General features: G+C 37.0%; 1 protein-coding gene and 1 non-coding gene across 2 annotated transcripts; one reads left to right on the forward strand and one right to left on the reverse strand.

Annotated features, from left to right (window-relative positions):
* Positions 1 to 479: 479 nt before the first annotated feature.
* LOC131305815 (small nucleolar RNA snoR100) lies at positions 480 to 587 on the forward strand. Its single transcript, XR_009193372.1, has one exon. It is a non-coding gene; the product is annotated as a small nucleolar RNA snoR100 (small nucleolar RNA).
* A 10183-nt stretch (positions 588 to 10770) lies between these two features.
* Positions 10771 to 14283, reverse strand: LOC131304246 (probable L-type lectin-domain containing receptor kinase S.5). The gene is made up of 3 exons (XM_058331413.1): positions 13538 to 14283; positions 12683 to 13295; positions 10771 to 11912 (listed from the first exon to the last, which is right to left on the reverse strand). The coding sequence occupies exons 1-3, from the start codon at positions 14201 to 14203 to the stop codon at positions 11074 to 11076; spliced, it is 2118 nt and encodes a 705-aa protein (XP_058187396.1). The 5' UTR covers positions 14204 to 14283; the 3' UTR covers positions 10771 to 11073.
* Between the last annotated feature and the right edge of the window lie 1442 nt (positions 14284 to 15725).

A 15725-nucleotide genomic window follows, 5' to 3' on the forward strand; every position in this document is an offset into this window, starting at 1 on the left:
TGCTTTTTTCTCACTAACATATGTTGCACGCTCTCAAAAATTGGAGGTACACCTAGACACAAGGATTGGATCGGGGTCTAGTGGCGGCGGCCGCAATGACAAGAATTTTAGAAAACGTAATTATTATATATGAATAAAAAATTATCCTCAACTTATATAATCTCGCCACTTCTAGATTTTTTTTCTTATTTTTTATTATATACTAGTCATAAATCTTCTATTTTTTATTTTTTTTTAAGAAAGGAGACCCAAAAAAGTATTATAAAACTAAATTCAATGGGCCAAAGTGAAATAATATAAATGATGGTGTATAATTAAGGGAAAAAAAAACTAAAGGGAATTTAATTATAATGTCATTTCCCAAATTTATAATATCACTCCCAAAAGGGAGAGTGGTTATCAATTTGAAAAATCCATATAGGGATTTGGAGAGTGACATTACAAATTTAGGGAGTGACGTTATCTTTGCTCTAGACTATCAATGAAGGAAGCATAATAATGTGCACATAAATTGAATTGGGTCTTTAGGCATGCCCTCTCTGATGCCATTTGGCTTTGATTTAGGGGCATGGTTCCGCAGCAAAATATGTATAGGGGGCTACTGTTTAAGTGGTATTCTGAGATCAGCCACTTTGTACATATTGCCAAAAGTTAGGTCTATGTTCAATCCTCCCATGCTCAAACCCCCAGTGATTGGAGACTACATGAGTTCTATTGCTGTTGGTGGTGGAGTGGTATTATCGATACCCAAAATTAAAATTAGTCTTTTTTCATACTCTATGTGCAAATGAAAAACATCATTTACTATAGTTTTTATTATGTTATTTTAATTTTTTCTAGAGCCAATGACTATTAATATTGTAATGCATCTTTTTATTTATTTTTTGTATATATTTGGCCACTGCTAGGATAAAATCATGGCTCCGTCCTTGCCTAAAGAGAGAAAGTCCACAAAACCCAACCAGCGTACAAAGTAAGTACCGCGTCGTTCCGTGTCAAAAATAAATTTATAAAAACTTGGAGTTAATTAGTACTCTGTAGAATACTAGTCAAAACCAAGTGTCGATCCGCAGGGACAGTGAGGCTGAGTTACTGTAATTTCGATTAATCTTTAGATTAATTTGAAGAGAAAAAAATTTGAGTAGTTTGACTTCAAAATACTAATTAATTAAGAAAGCAACTAAGTAATTGATTTGGAAATTGGTGGGAAAAAGACATAGGGTTGCGAATCCACCTCGACTGCGTAATAACGATATACATAGGCTTGGTTTAACATTCGAATCATTAAAGACTATCGTTAGAGTTTGCAATCCCTTCTGATAATCGTCAAGAGAATAATTGGATTGTTAAAAGACATAGACTATCCCATAGCATGGACCGTCTCACTAGCCCGGTCTGGCCGCCTAACGGCACAATCCATCTTACAAGCATAATCTATCTCAAAACTCCAATCACAATCAATGAACACCATTGTTTAACTCCATATTTGAAAACCGCATATATAAATATGAAACAGATTGAAAGCATTAAAATCATTCCATAAAACTGAATGTAATGGCTAGGGAAGAAAAACAAAAAATGCAGAGAGAAAAAACTCAGTCTTGTATTATTCTTTTGGAAAATTACACACCTCACAGTCATGGGGACTCCCTATTATTTATAACGCCTCCCTTACAATTCCCTCCACTCTCTCCTAACTAACTTCAACTAACTCCCTAAATCCAAGCGAATACAACAAGAATACAAAATTACAATTCAGTCCCTTGGATATAACACTGAAACGAGTTCTAGTTAAACAATCGATTCGAATATTAAAATCTAAACATATACATTTATAAAGTTACTTGAATCGGTGCTTCATCTTCCCCCTAAAAAATGGAGTTTAGCTGGCCATCAAAACCGAAGTCTTGTTTGTCGTCCTGTTCTGTCCCAACCTTGCCTCCACGACCGAGAGGTTCCCGTCCACAAACTGACTTCCACCATTTAAAACTGCCCTCAAAGTCAGCAGTCGTCATAGTTCTTATATAGGTAGGGCTTTTAATGTATTAACTGCATGGACATTGTCTAATAATTAATTGGAGGCCCCACTTTAGAAAGTTCTGTACTTCGACCCCAAACTCCTTCGTGTGCACAACATATGGCTAGAATTTGATCAATTCGCATCTTTGCGGCAATGCTCCATAAGACCTTCCAAATTACACGTTTTCGCACTTATCGGTCTCTAAGGCCTACAAACACTACAGTATAAAACACTAAAATATATCAAGTAACAATGTAAACAGACCAACAAAACGTAGATTAGGTGGATTAAATTGGTGCTTTTCAACACCTATCAGTAATTAAGCAAATCTCCCTCTGTGGGGGAGAGGCCACCGCCTCCTCCCTCGCCACACCCACCCCTCCACCGCCTGAACACCACCTCTCTTTTCCAAGAATAAGCTTCCCCTTACTTCTTTTTATTGTTTTATACTATAATAAAGTTACGGTGTCTCCAAAACGGAGGGAGACACCGAAGCGCTTTACTTCTTTTTATTGTTTTATACTATAATGAAGTTACGGACCGAACAATGTACAACAAGAATTGACCGGTGATGATAAGACACAATTGTGACCAACTAAGTCGCATGATTTTTGGGTAAAAAAATTTTCCTCTGCCCTCAACTCTTGCTTTACGCACGGTCTTGTTGTCACGAAGTTTTAGTATTGTAATGTTTTTGAAAGGCATCATGTTTGTGTTTCCACTTATATTATATGCAAGCGCATCATGTAACTTAACCTGTGACAATTAATTCCAAATTGTGAAGGCCGGCCTAATTTGCTAGCATCGACATGATGAAGAGTATCTCTTGCTTTGATTCAAATTAAATATTGTGTGGATTCCACCATAGGAATTCTGTTGCAAATCTCTTTGCGCGCCCCCTGACATCACCCCCGCTCGACCCCACCCCCAGACCAAAATACCCCCCGCCCCCCCCAACAATAATTCAACCTCAACCCACGGCATTTTCTTTTCTTTCTTTTTTTATTTACTTAATAACTTTTATATCTTTTTTCATTTTTATTTATTTAATATTATTTAAGTGTTCCAATTTTCAATCCGGTTGAATTGCTGCAAAGATCTTGTTTTTTTTATCATTTTGTCTTCAATGATCATAATGAATTTTTGGCTCGAAGACCTTTCAACAAGTACCCTAAGACTTATTATTTAGTTTCAGGTCTCTCTTAGAGTGCTCATTGAAAGGCCTTAGAGCCAAAAATTAATTACGACCATTTAGGATGAAATGATAAGAAAAATAAGATCTTCGCACCGGTTCAAACGAATTAAAAATCGGAACACTTATTTTTTTACTCTTTATATGTATTTTTAAATTATTTAATATTATATCCTAACAATAATAACTTTTATATCTTTTTTCATTTTTATTTATTTATTATTATTTAAGTGTTCCAATTTTCAATCCAGTTGAATCGATGCAAAGATCTTATTTTTTTTATCATTTTGTCTTTAATGATCATAATCAATTTTTGGCTCGAAGGCCTTTCAATAAGTACCCTAAGACTTATTATTTAGTTTCAGGTCTCTCTTAGGGTGCTCATTGAAAGGCCTTAGAGCCAAAAATTAATTACGACCATTTAGGATGAAATGATAAGAAAAATAAGATCTTCGCACCGGTTCAAACGAATTAAAAATCGGAACACTTATTTTTTTACTCTTTATATGTATTTTTAAATTATTTAATATTATACCCTAGCAATAATAACTTTTATATGTTTTTTCATTTTTATTTATTTAATATTATTTAAGTGTTCCAATTTTCAATCCGGTTGAATCGATCCAAAGATCTTATTTTTTTTATCATTTTGTCTTCAATGATCATAATGAATTTTTGGCTCGAAGGCCTTTCAACAAGTACCCTAAGACTTATTATTTAATTTCAGGTCTCTCTTAGGGTGCTCATTGAAAGGCCTTAGAGCCAAAAATTAATTACGACCATTTAGGATGAAATGATAAGAAAAATAAGATCTTCGCACCGGTTCAAACGAATTAAAAATCGGAACACTTATTTTTTTACTCTTTGGTGGAAACATTGATTAGAAATTGAATTTTCATGTATTTTCACTCTTCAATGAAATTAATACAAGTTATGTTTGGTGGAAACATTGATTAGAAATTGAATTTTCATGTATTTTCACTGTTCAATGAAATTAGTACAAGTTATGTTTGGTTTGATTAATTAACATTAGTACAAGTTATGTTAGTATAAGTTATATTTTAATTATTCATTTATTAATTAAAATTATAGTAAGAAGTCTTTTAAAAGTAAAATAAAAAACTACTAAAAGTAAAACAAAAAAAAGCTAGTAAAAGTTAAAAAAAAACAGTAATTAAAGTTTTTTATAAGTAAAAAAAAATTAGGAAAAATTAAAAAAAATTAATAGTATAAAAAAATTAGTAAAAGTAAAAAAAAATAAAACAATAATTATTTACTTTTAAAAGTAAAACAAAAAAAAAAACTAGTTAAAGTGGAAAAAAAAATAGAAAAAGAAGGGGCAAGGGTGGAAAGGGAGTGGGGCCGGGGGGAGGGGGGGGTGTCGGGGGGCGCGAGAAGAGGCTCTCATTCTGTTTGACATTTTCAAAACTTAGGGCAATTAAATTATCATGAAAAACATCAACATCCCTTCTAAAAAATTACGTAAATAACCGAAAAGAGCGAAAACCTACACCCCAGGAGCTCAATTTAAAAAATTGCCCCAACTATGGAAAGTCTATGAATCAGTTTTCGCGTTCTTATACTATATGTGGGTTTTTTTTTCGATCTATCGTAAGGATCATTCACATCATGCATAAATTAATAAGTACAACCCGTGATACTCTATCGATTGTAAGAGTCAACGAGATAATCAAGTCCTACAACAACCTATACAAGATATAAATCCATCATAGAGAAGAAACAAAGAATTAAACAAAAGGAAAACCCATTTAATTAAGAGAAGAAAGTCTAAAGCAATTCGAATCAAACCTATGAAAAGACACTCTCTCTAAGAAAAAACCCTAGCCTTCACTTCCATCCCTTCTCTTGCCCTAGGATTTTCACCACCCTTTTGTGGCAGCGAGAGGCACAGTGATGATTTTTGTGCTTTCAATAACTCCTTTTTAGTGAGGGTTTTCTCTCGCGATCTCATATCGAAGAGTTTCTTTGGGTTAATCCCTCTTTTCGTTTTCTCTCAACTTCCTGTCATCGTTACTGAACCCTCCTTTGCCACTCCTCCTCCATTGCCACCAGCGCGTGGTCGCCAGTGGATCGGCATTCATGTTTTGTGGTTAGCAATGATTTCTACAAACTTGTGAAATTACCTTCTTTTTAAAAAACTATTTTTTTCACAATCCGAAACACCAGATTTCAACACATTTCTATAAAATATGGATGGATAGATTGATAGATATATCGATAGATAGATAGATACTACGGATTGCAGATGGAAGCTGAAATATATCCGATCCTGAAATCATTCGATATTAGTTCTCTATATTTACGCGACATAGAAAGCCATGTAAGAGAATACACACACATAAATACGAAGGTGTGTATATTATATATATCGCATTTCTTCACAATATATATCCTCCCCACAAGTGTCCCGAATATTTCAATCTACCTAATAAAACACAAAGGTGTAGGGACCACACAAACACAAATTGAAAAAAGGGTTGAGATTCATTTGCTCTAAGGATTGATGTGTGCTCTTCAACTCTCTTAAAAAAATACCCACACTCTTACACATATATTACAAAAATGTCATCGGTTCTTTTTACCCAATGCTCGGCTTTTGACGTTGGCATAAAAAAATAAAAAAATATTACAAAAATGCCCATGCCTACGACACTACCGGAGTACGTAGTGCCTAGTGCGTAGGCACAGACAGACACTAGTAATATATATTCTCGCATTGCAAAACTCTCTAACCTGTTTATGCGAAACTGCCACGCTTGTGATATAGTTCCAGTATCATCCAACACAGTTAATTGCTAAACACAATCTCTCACATACATGTGGGCTTCATACACACTACTATGTATGGGTCCCACATGCACGTGAGAGGTTATGTAAACACTAAACACAACCTCTCACATACATGTGGGCTCCACATACACTATTATGTGTGGGCCCCACGTGCACGTGGGAGGTTATGTAAGTTGTTGTGTTTGAATTGTTGTGTGAATAGCATTCTGGCGCTGTTATTGGTTGTTTAATTTTAATTTTACTGTTAAATATATACAAAGTTAAGATTCTTGACGCGTATGTAGATATATATAACTGTGCCATATTGATACCATGGAGGACCATGTAATTTTGGGTGAGGATCCTTCTTTTCCTTGGACCTGTTTGAATACATTTGCAGGCTCCATCCGAAATTATTACTATTATTTTTGAACAGCAAAGAAGAATTTATTAATAAAGAGAAAGAGAGGAAAACGTCAAAGAAGAATTTATTAATAAACAGAATCTATTTTATGACATATATAAGCATTTGTAATATTTGTTTACTACTTTTCAGTTATTCTTATCGAAAACGTCATCGTTTTGATCCTCGACAATTTTTCACAAGAAGTACATAGAATAAAGCACAATTGGTAACTAAAATAATGCTACTCCAGATAAGTAATTTTCCTAGCTAGTTTTTGGTTACTTATATAAACCAACATCATAAAAAATCAGCTATATATTTTGCGCTTTATTTACCATTGTTCTAGAGAGGAAAAGAAAGAAAAAGAGAGTTTATATCTCAGTTTTTTTTTTCTTCCCCTTTTTCTATATCTATATAAGACTGAACCAATTCAAGAGCTCATTGTTAATACCCAAAGCGTTCCAATGTTGAAGCACGCTAAAAGCACATGGCGGCCAGAACCTTTGTAGCTTCGGGACAAAAGCGTGCAGGTGTTACCCTACTCGTTGACATGTCATGTCTTGCGCAACGGTCACATGACGCATCAAAATTATTACGATCAAAATTATGATGTTTTCAACAAGAAAAGTTCAACCAATAGTAGCAAAAAGATAAATAATATATGCTAGCTTACTTTTAATAAAAAAAGTAATTGTGTGTCATGAGTTTTTTCGTCAGATATCTCTAATTGAATTCGGTCAGTTTACTTGTTAGAATAATGAGAAGTTGTGTGTCAACAAAGACAAAGGAATTAAAAATAAATAAAAATTCTAATAATGGTGAAAGGAAAATAGATTAGAAAATATATAAATGATTAATGCATAGTAAAACAAGATAAAAAATACGGAATTGAATTATGTTGTCGGGCCTTTAATATACGTGTCGATATGGCTGACTCTGTGTGCTTAATTGTTAATTAAAATAACGAAGAAGAACAGCACCGAAAAGATTGAGCCTTTTTTTTTATTTGTATTATTAAATAGATTAAGCTGAATTAAGGGTTGACTCAACGCTCAAGTCTTTCTTAACAGTTTCTTTGACAAGTTTCTAAAGCAACAAGTTAAAATAGAATATATGTAGGACAGGATCACTTCGTTTTCTATGCTTTTTTCTCACTAACTAACATATGTTGCACGCTCTCAAAAATTAGAGGTACACCGAGAGAGAGAGAGTCCATAAAACCCAACCAGCATACAGAGTAAGTAACTGCGTCGTTCCGTGTCAAAAATAAATTTATAAAAATTTGAAGTTAACTATTACTCTGTAGAATAGTGGCTAAGACCGAGTGTCGATCCGCAGAGACAGTAAGGCTGAGTTACTGTAGTTTCGATTAATCTTTAGATTAATTTGAAGGGAAAAAGATTTGAGTAGTTTGACTTCAAAAAACTAATTAATTAAGAAAGCAACTAATTAATTGATTTGGAAATTGATGGGAAAAAGACCTAGGGTTGCGAATCCACCCCGACCGTGTAATAACGATATGCATATGCTTGGTTTAATATTCGAATCATTAAAGACCACATAATAACGATATGCATATGCTTGGTTTAACATTCGAATCATTAAAGACCATCGTTAGAGTTTACAATCCCTTCCGATAATCATCAAGACAATAATTGGGTTGTTAAAAGGTATAGACTATCCAATCGTCAAGAGAATAATTGGCAATTCAATAACCATGGTTGAGGTGTGGTTCTGCATTTTCACTATCGATTTTGCGATGTAGTTAGCTTCTCGGTCATCTAGTGCATGAGGTGTTTTCCATGCACGCAATGCTCTCTACCAGAAAATGTAAAAAAAGCCAACTTCATTGACATCGGTCGCACTGGGTTGGCATCGGTCTATTTTTATGGAAAGCATCGTCAAATTGTGGAACTACCGTGACAGTTGGACATCGAATAGTAGCATGCGCAACTCTGATGCCTGACGTTCTGATCAATTTATCACTGGACTTAAATCCGTCATTTGGTTGGATATGTTATCTGTCTCCTTATGTGTAATAGGTCTTTGTCACAGATGTATTAGTTGACCACGGTAAGTTGTAATCATCATATTAATCAGTGCATTTCTCACATGTTCCTAAAAAAAAAAATACATATGTTGCACTACTCTCCGTTCTGCTGAGGTTCCTTTTTTTTTTTGCAACAGCAAAAAGAATTTATTAATTTTTATAAACGATTACAAAGATTAAACAGAATAAGGGCACACTACCAAAAGCCACCCAAGACCACCAAAGAACAACGACAAAGAAGGCATGATGCCAACCGAACACCAAAAACCCAAAGAAAATCGACCTAAAAATAAGTAAACACCAAGCAAGCCTCCAGGGGCGGAGCTAGAATTTACTGGTAGTTGAGTCAATTATCCACAATATATAAAATTTCTTTTTCGTACTTGATGATCTGGAAAAAAATACATTGAAAATGCCAAATAGAAAGAAATTTAAGTGATATATACTCATCTACAATTATGCCGCAAAAAATACACTGAAATACCAAACATTTTAAAGTAGTTAAGTAAAAATCTATTCAAAATGTATAATCGCATTTGACTATGACAAACCCAATTAAGGTTTTCCAAGTTGGGGAAAGAAGGAAAAAAAAACATAAGCTGTAAAGGGCAAGGTTATAATTTTTGCTACTTTTTAGGGCAAGAATACATCTTATGTATGGGGCAAGTCAATTAAATTTCCAATGAAAACTTAACACCTCTGTGGGGTCAATGGACCCCCCTTGACCCTTAATCCCTTAGCCCTTGCCTATAGCATCAACTCCGTCGAAACTTAAAAACCATCCTCAAACCACCAAAAAGTCAGAAAAATAAAACACCAAAACCAAACACACCCGCCAGTACCCACAAGGAAAACAGAGCTCCAATGAAAGGAAAACGATAACCCCCATACCAGTGAAAGAGACCAAAAAGTTTACTTAAGTTTTGACACTATCTATATAATAAGGAGGCTCAATTTTTGAATTTGACATACATCCATTCATAAATCTTAACCATTGAAACCTATCTCCATAAATCCTACGGTTGAGAAACCTTTTCTATTCCAATAGAAAAAATGATACAATATTCCCTCCATCTCAATTTGTTTGTCCAATATTGGGAATTTAACTTATTTAGGGAGCATAATGATTACACATAAAAGTAGTTTACTTTCTAATATTTACCCTTCAACTTTTTTGAAAATTTACTTTATTTCAAAAAAGTAAGGGCAAAAAAAGAATTTTATTTATTTAAAAGTCAAATGGACAAACAAATTGGGACAATGCAAAGTCAAAATGTGGACAAACAAATCGGGATGGAGGGAGTTCCATTTATTTTTAAATTTTGAAACATTACGAAATATACACCAGTTTTTTAATTAATTATAGACATTAAGATTTTCACAAGAAACCGTGACATATCTTTTAATTTAGAAAAAAAATATTCTTTGATAAATTTGTAAATGATTATCAGTAATCAAATCCTTTAATTCGTATTGGATTCTCCTTGACAATATCTTTTCCTTATTGATACATCAACGTTGGTTTATTGGTTCATTCAATTGAATACCAATTAATATCTAAACCCTCCAAATCTCATTTGTGGGATGATCTGAATTTGAAGAGAAAATAAAATTGCGAGTCCAAAATTTATTTGTGTGTGTTGATCGTTCGAGCCTTACCTTCAGACACGAGCATGCACTAGCAATCTTATATACGAGCTCTTAATTACTCCACTAGATCCAATGGTTTTCCAATATTCCTTGAGCACATGTCCTTTCGTTTATTCCCAAAAAACTAATTTTGTATCTTTTGTATAACGTTTCCATAAACGTACACAATAAAACCTTTCATAATTGTCAAAGGCTGGCCTAATTTTCTTACATGCATCAACACATGATCAAGAATATACTCCTATATCTTGGTCTAATTAAAAATTTTGATTTTGATCACACCATTGGTATTCTATTGGAAAAATAAGAGATGCATGAGCAGCTAGATTTGTGATAGAAGTCCACACAAACCTCTCCAAAAGATGGGTCCCACTGCATGCTCTATATCTAGTGATAAGTTTGTGTCTTTATTTTTAGTTAAAAGAAATGATCATAAGAAATTCATCATTAGTAGTGAAGTTACATTGGAAAAGCGACTCAAATAGTTGAATCAAACATTGAAAGAAATTTTTTGAAGTTGATCTTAATTATTGCTCGAGGATCAATTGATCTGATCATGTGTGTACTTCAAAAAAAACAATGCATATGGGTATGCCGTATGTATTAAAGGTCTTCGCTTTTTGGCATTTGCTTTAGACCCGGGCCTTGGATCATCCAAAACACTAAAAGGGGCGCATATTTATAAATTATAGAATCTATCTGAGTTGTTTGAGCAACTTACATTGTTCATCTGAAGCCTGTCTGAGTTGCTGAAACTAAGGTTTTGCTAATTACAGGGTACCTTTACCCAGAGGATAGACTTCTAACAACTATATACATGTTATCAAATCCTCTTAATCGTTACAGGAAACATAACTGAAAGAAAAGTTAATTCTATACACCACCACAACCAAATGTACACAAGCAATCCCCCCTCCTCTCAATGACTAGCGGCCGGTAGGAAACACCAGAAAAGTTGAACATTTTCACGTGCTACTGAAGCTGTCGCTGTATGAGCGTTGGGTTTCTGGGTTGATGGTCTGTGGTGTCCAATCTGATCCATTATGTGGGCTCGTAAAGAACATCGTGTCGGTAGTGTTGGTGGCCGGACTGATGTCTTCCTCCAGCATCGGCACGGGCGCCAATGCGAAAGGCGGCTTGAGTGACGGCACATGGGGCACAGGCATCGAGCCCGATAGGATCTGAACAATGTCCTGAGATTTGGGCCTTTCACTCGCTGTCGGATGCGAACAAGCCAGGCCCAGAAGCAAAACTCTTTTGGTTTCCTCCGCTTCATAGTCCTCCCCAAGTCTTTTGTCTACCGCCTCAAGTAACTGGCCTTCGCGATGCAAGGCCCAGACCCAATTTACTAACAACGGGTACGTGCCAATTTGGGTCCCGGGCCTACGACCACAAACCACTTCCAACAAAACTGCACCAAAAGCATATACATCAGACTGCTCGGTGGCCTTGCCCGTGGCCAAATATTCGGGAGCCATGTACCCTCTTGTTCCAAGAACGCCCCCGGCTTCTATGAACGAGGTTTTTTCGTTGTCTAGGGCCTTTGCAAGGCCAAAGTCTCCTAGCATGGCGTTGAACTCGGCGTCAAGCATGATGTTGCTGGCCTTGAGGTCACGGTGGACGACCCTCTTTCGATACTCGTTGTGGAGGTAGTGGAGGGCGAAGGCTAGCCCGGAGATGATCTTGTGGCGGATTTTCCAGCTCAATGGCATGTTGTTGTCATCACTGAAGAGGTGTTTGTCGAGGCTGCCATTGGGCATGTAGTCGTAGACCAACAGCAACTCCCCATTCTTGTGACACCATCCTGTTATAGAGAAGGGATGTTTTTTATAGAAAGATTAATTGTACGGATTTTAAATCTGTACCAATGGGTACAAATCCATTTTTGGGCTCATTTTGGAAAAAAAAATGATCGGAGTTGCTCATTTTGTTTAAAATACTTTGCTTGTGATCCTTACAAAAAATAAGCTCAATCTGATATCGGTAAAAACGTTTACGAAATATTCAAACCTTGCTCTAGAATTCAGGCTTGAATTCTAGGACAAAGTTGAACGTTTTGTAGGTGCCTTAACCGATATCAGATTGAACTTATTTTTTACGGGAGCCATAAACAAAGTATTTTAAACAAAATGAGTGGTTCCGATCATTTTTTTGAAACTCAAAACGGTACAAAAAAGAAGTTTATACATACTAATACAGATTTTATATCTGTACCAGTAGCACCGTTGATGTTTTTAAGACATAACTTTGGGTACAAGAGACGACTGTTATAAGGTTCTCAATAACATCTTTCACCAATCTTACGCGTTGTGTTCACACTTTAAATGTGGAGTTGAATAACACAAAAAAAATTTAATTTTAGGCCGATTAATTCCCGCTTAGGCAACAGCTGGTAGTCAAACGCCTAGATGAGGCAGCCGACTAGTCACCACCTAGTCCTCGCCTAGGCGCTAGACGCCCCTTTTTCGCCCGACTAGCGCCTAGCGATTTTTAGAATATTATCTTTACACATACAAAATATGACTTAGGAAATAAGGTATTTTTAGACTGAAAAAGATTCAAAAAAGGACTAACCGCGTAGTTGGACAAGATGTTTGTGCCTGAGAAGATTGATGATTTCGAGCTCCGCCAAGAAATCATCCCGACCCTTCAAACTCTCTCTGGAAAACTTCTTCACGGCCACCTCCACTTCTCCCTTCTCCATATCTTCGCGATTCGCCAAATACCCTTTGTAAACCACTCCGTACGCACCTTCTCCCAACTTCCTCTTGTCGTCGAAATTGTTCGTAGCCTTCTGCAAAGCTCTGTACTCGTACTCCCTCGTCATCCCGGGCATGCTCTTCACCTTTCCCGACATTTGCTGATTTGACCGCCGTGTTAACCACCTCCTTCGGAAGAAACATACCAAAACAACCGCCAACGGTAGGATCACCACCGTTGGAATCCCGGTGGCGAGGCCAATCTTCACCCACTTTTGTTTTTCGTCGTAGTAGTGCTCCACCGTCAAGTTCCAACGCAAGACGCAGTTGAGCTCGGTTACGTTGCTTGTTGATGCGGAAAACCCGAAATATGAGTACTGATTGACGACCCCTCTGAGCTCCAAATTCGATTTCAGGATCGGGTTAGCGGGCCTGGGAGGTGTCGGATCCGTTTTGTTTACTTGTTGAGCAATGTAAACCTCGATTACCTGTTTTATGTTTTGATCGACAAAACAGAATTTTATTACGATAAAGCTAAAAATAAAAATCCGTTCTAATAGTCCGCCACCTAGGCGGCCAACTAGTCCTCACCTAGGCGCTAGACAGTGGGTTCAAGTTTAGATTAGGCAGCTGACTAGTTGGCGCCTAGTCTCCGCCTAGACACTAGGCGCGCTTTTTTGTCCTGTGTCCGAACGAGTGCTTATAGCATTGTTTGGAATAAAGTGTTTACCTTATTGATTCCGTCGTATTGGACCCAGACGTTGAAGAAATTGGCCGTTGTACCCTCGCCAACCAGTTGAAATCCGAGTGGGGTCAAGGAGACAGTTATGTTGGACCTGACAGAGTTTATGTCAAGACCAACGTGGTTCGAATCCGGGTCAAAATCCTCTTTAAACGTGTCCAACTCGACAGCGATAAAGTTGTTTGCCTTATCACCGTCGGTTGCAGAATTGGTCAGACCCAGGTACCCACCATTACTATTCGCCGGGAGATTGAGGTCTGGCGCCACCACGAACGTCAAGCCTTCGCCAGGGGTAGAATTGTCCACTCGGTAGATGTTCACGAGGAACGAGGCGTTGAACGACGCCACTCTGTCGGTGTCGTTTTGACCTTCCCACAGCTTGAAAGGGGATTTATACAGGATTCGACCGGATTGGTCGATGAGGGCGGCAGAGTTGACGGAGTCCATCGTGACTTGGAGGGCATCGTTGTGTATGGTCGCGGTCGAGTCGACCTCGAATGCTTTGCCGAGGTCGTAGGTGTCGTTGAAGTAATCGAACTGGATGTTGGAGGTTTTGAGTTTGGCGGAGACCGGAGGCGGCCCCGCCGTGAGTAAGGAGAGGAGGAGGGGGAGGAGCAGAAGGACGACTGTGCTAGGGTTGGCTGACAGTCCCATACTGTTTCCGGTGTGTTGATTGAGTTTGGGTAATGTGGGTATGGAAGTGGAGATTTGAGAGGGAGAGAGAGAATATAAATGGGACTTTGATGCACACAGGAGAGAGAGGAGGTTGATTCTATCGATGGTCGGTTCTGCTAAGATTCTTATTTTTTAAATACTTATTTTTTATTTTACGAGACATGTTCTTCTGTCACTATACATTCCTTTTAATTTAAAATATAAATATTTATTCAAAAAATAAGTAGTACTTATTTTTTTAGTGGAATAGGACCTAAATAAAAAATACTCAGAGAGAAAGAGGGGAGGAGAGAGCGTGGGATGGGTTCACGTTGGTCTCTCTCTCAATTGCTTGGAAATCTCCCTTACCAACTAGGAGTGGATCCGGGGGTGCTCTACAGCATCCCGTGTAGTGCATGTGTAGGACGGCGCATAGCCGTCGATCTCATCAATTAACGGGTTCAGATCAAAAATCAATTATGAACCATTCCAAATTTTCCACCGTTGAAAATAAAGAATCCTTGTGCAAAGCTTCGACATCTTGCTCTTTTAGCAAATCTACTGAAAGATCTCTCTTTCATTAAGAACAGCCAAAATGTCGTCATTTCATGTAGAGTATTTTTTATGATGGGATATCCGGGCTAGCAGCCAACTAGCGCACACCTCGATTAATTTTGAGGGCCGTAAAGTACACGACGAGTGGCTCTTAGGTTTGAAATGTTTGGCCTTCGCACACATGACCTCATGAAGGACAAATGGTTATTTGGTTTCTCGTGTCTACTTGACCAAACACCTTCGGTTTTATCAACAGGATTCTCACATGCATCAATGGTTTTGAACGCATCTGTTACCATTAATTGGAGAACGTCGGATTGTTATCGTGAGTAGAGAACCAAAGTGAATTTTAACAAAAAATAAGGAGACATTACAATAATATTCTCCCATATTCCATGGGATTTCAATTTTCGAAGATATTAATTGGAGAACCATCTTTTGCACTTCCCATGTTTTTGTTTTGGGAATTGATTTTGCCACTCCGTTTTTCTCTAATGCCACTCCCTTTCTCTCACAATACAAATCATTCTCCTTTGTTTTTCCCTTCATGTACATAAATGAATATGCACATAGAAAACTCCAAGTCTTCGTTTAGCACCATGCAATCATTTGCAACGGATTCATGCAACTGCAGTCACGTCGAGGTCGAAGTTAAGGTCTCACTGTATACGTGACCGTTAAAAGAGTAGTTTAGCCCCACCCAATAATTTTGGAGACTTAAAACCAACTACACATCTTATGTGCATGTACATCGTTCGCAAAATTTCAAAAGTAGAGGTGATGTATTGTAAGAGAATGATATATCTCACAAAACGGAAATAAGGAATTAAAAAATATGAACCTTAGCAGAACGGGACCCTAATAAATTAAAGGGTTCAGATGCTATTCAATAACTTTCCCAGATAGCTCGATAATTTTCTCATAATATATGCAAGAAACTATGACCAATCAATTTTTTCTGTTGAAC

Source organism: Rhododendron vialii, chromosome 10a, assembly GCF_030253575.1.
Source record: "Rhododendron vialii isolate Sample 1 chromosome 10a, ASM3025357v1".
Classification (NCBI taxonomy): Eukaryota; Viridiplantae; Streptophyta; class Magnoliopsida; order Ericales; family Ericaceae; genus Rhododendron; species Rhododendron vialii.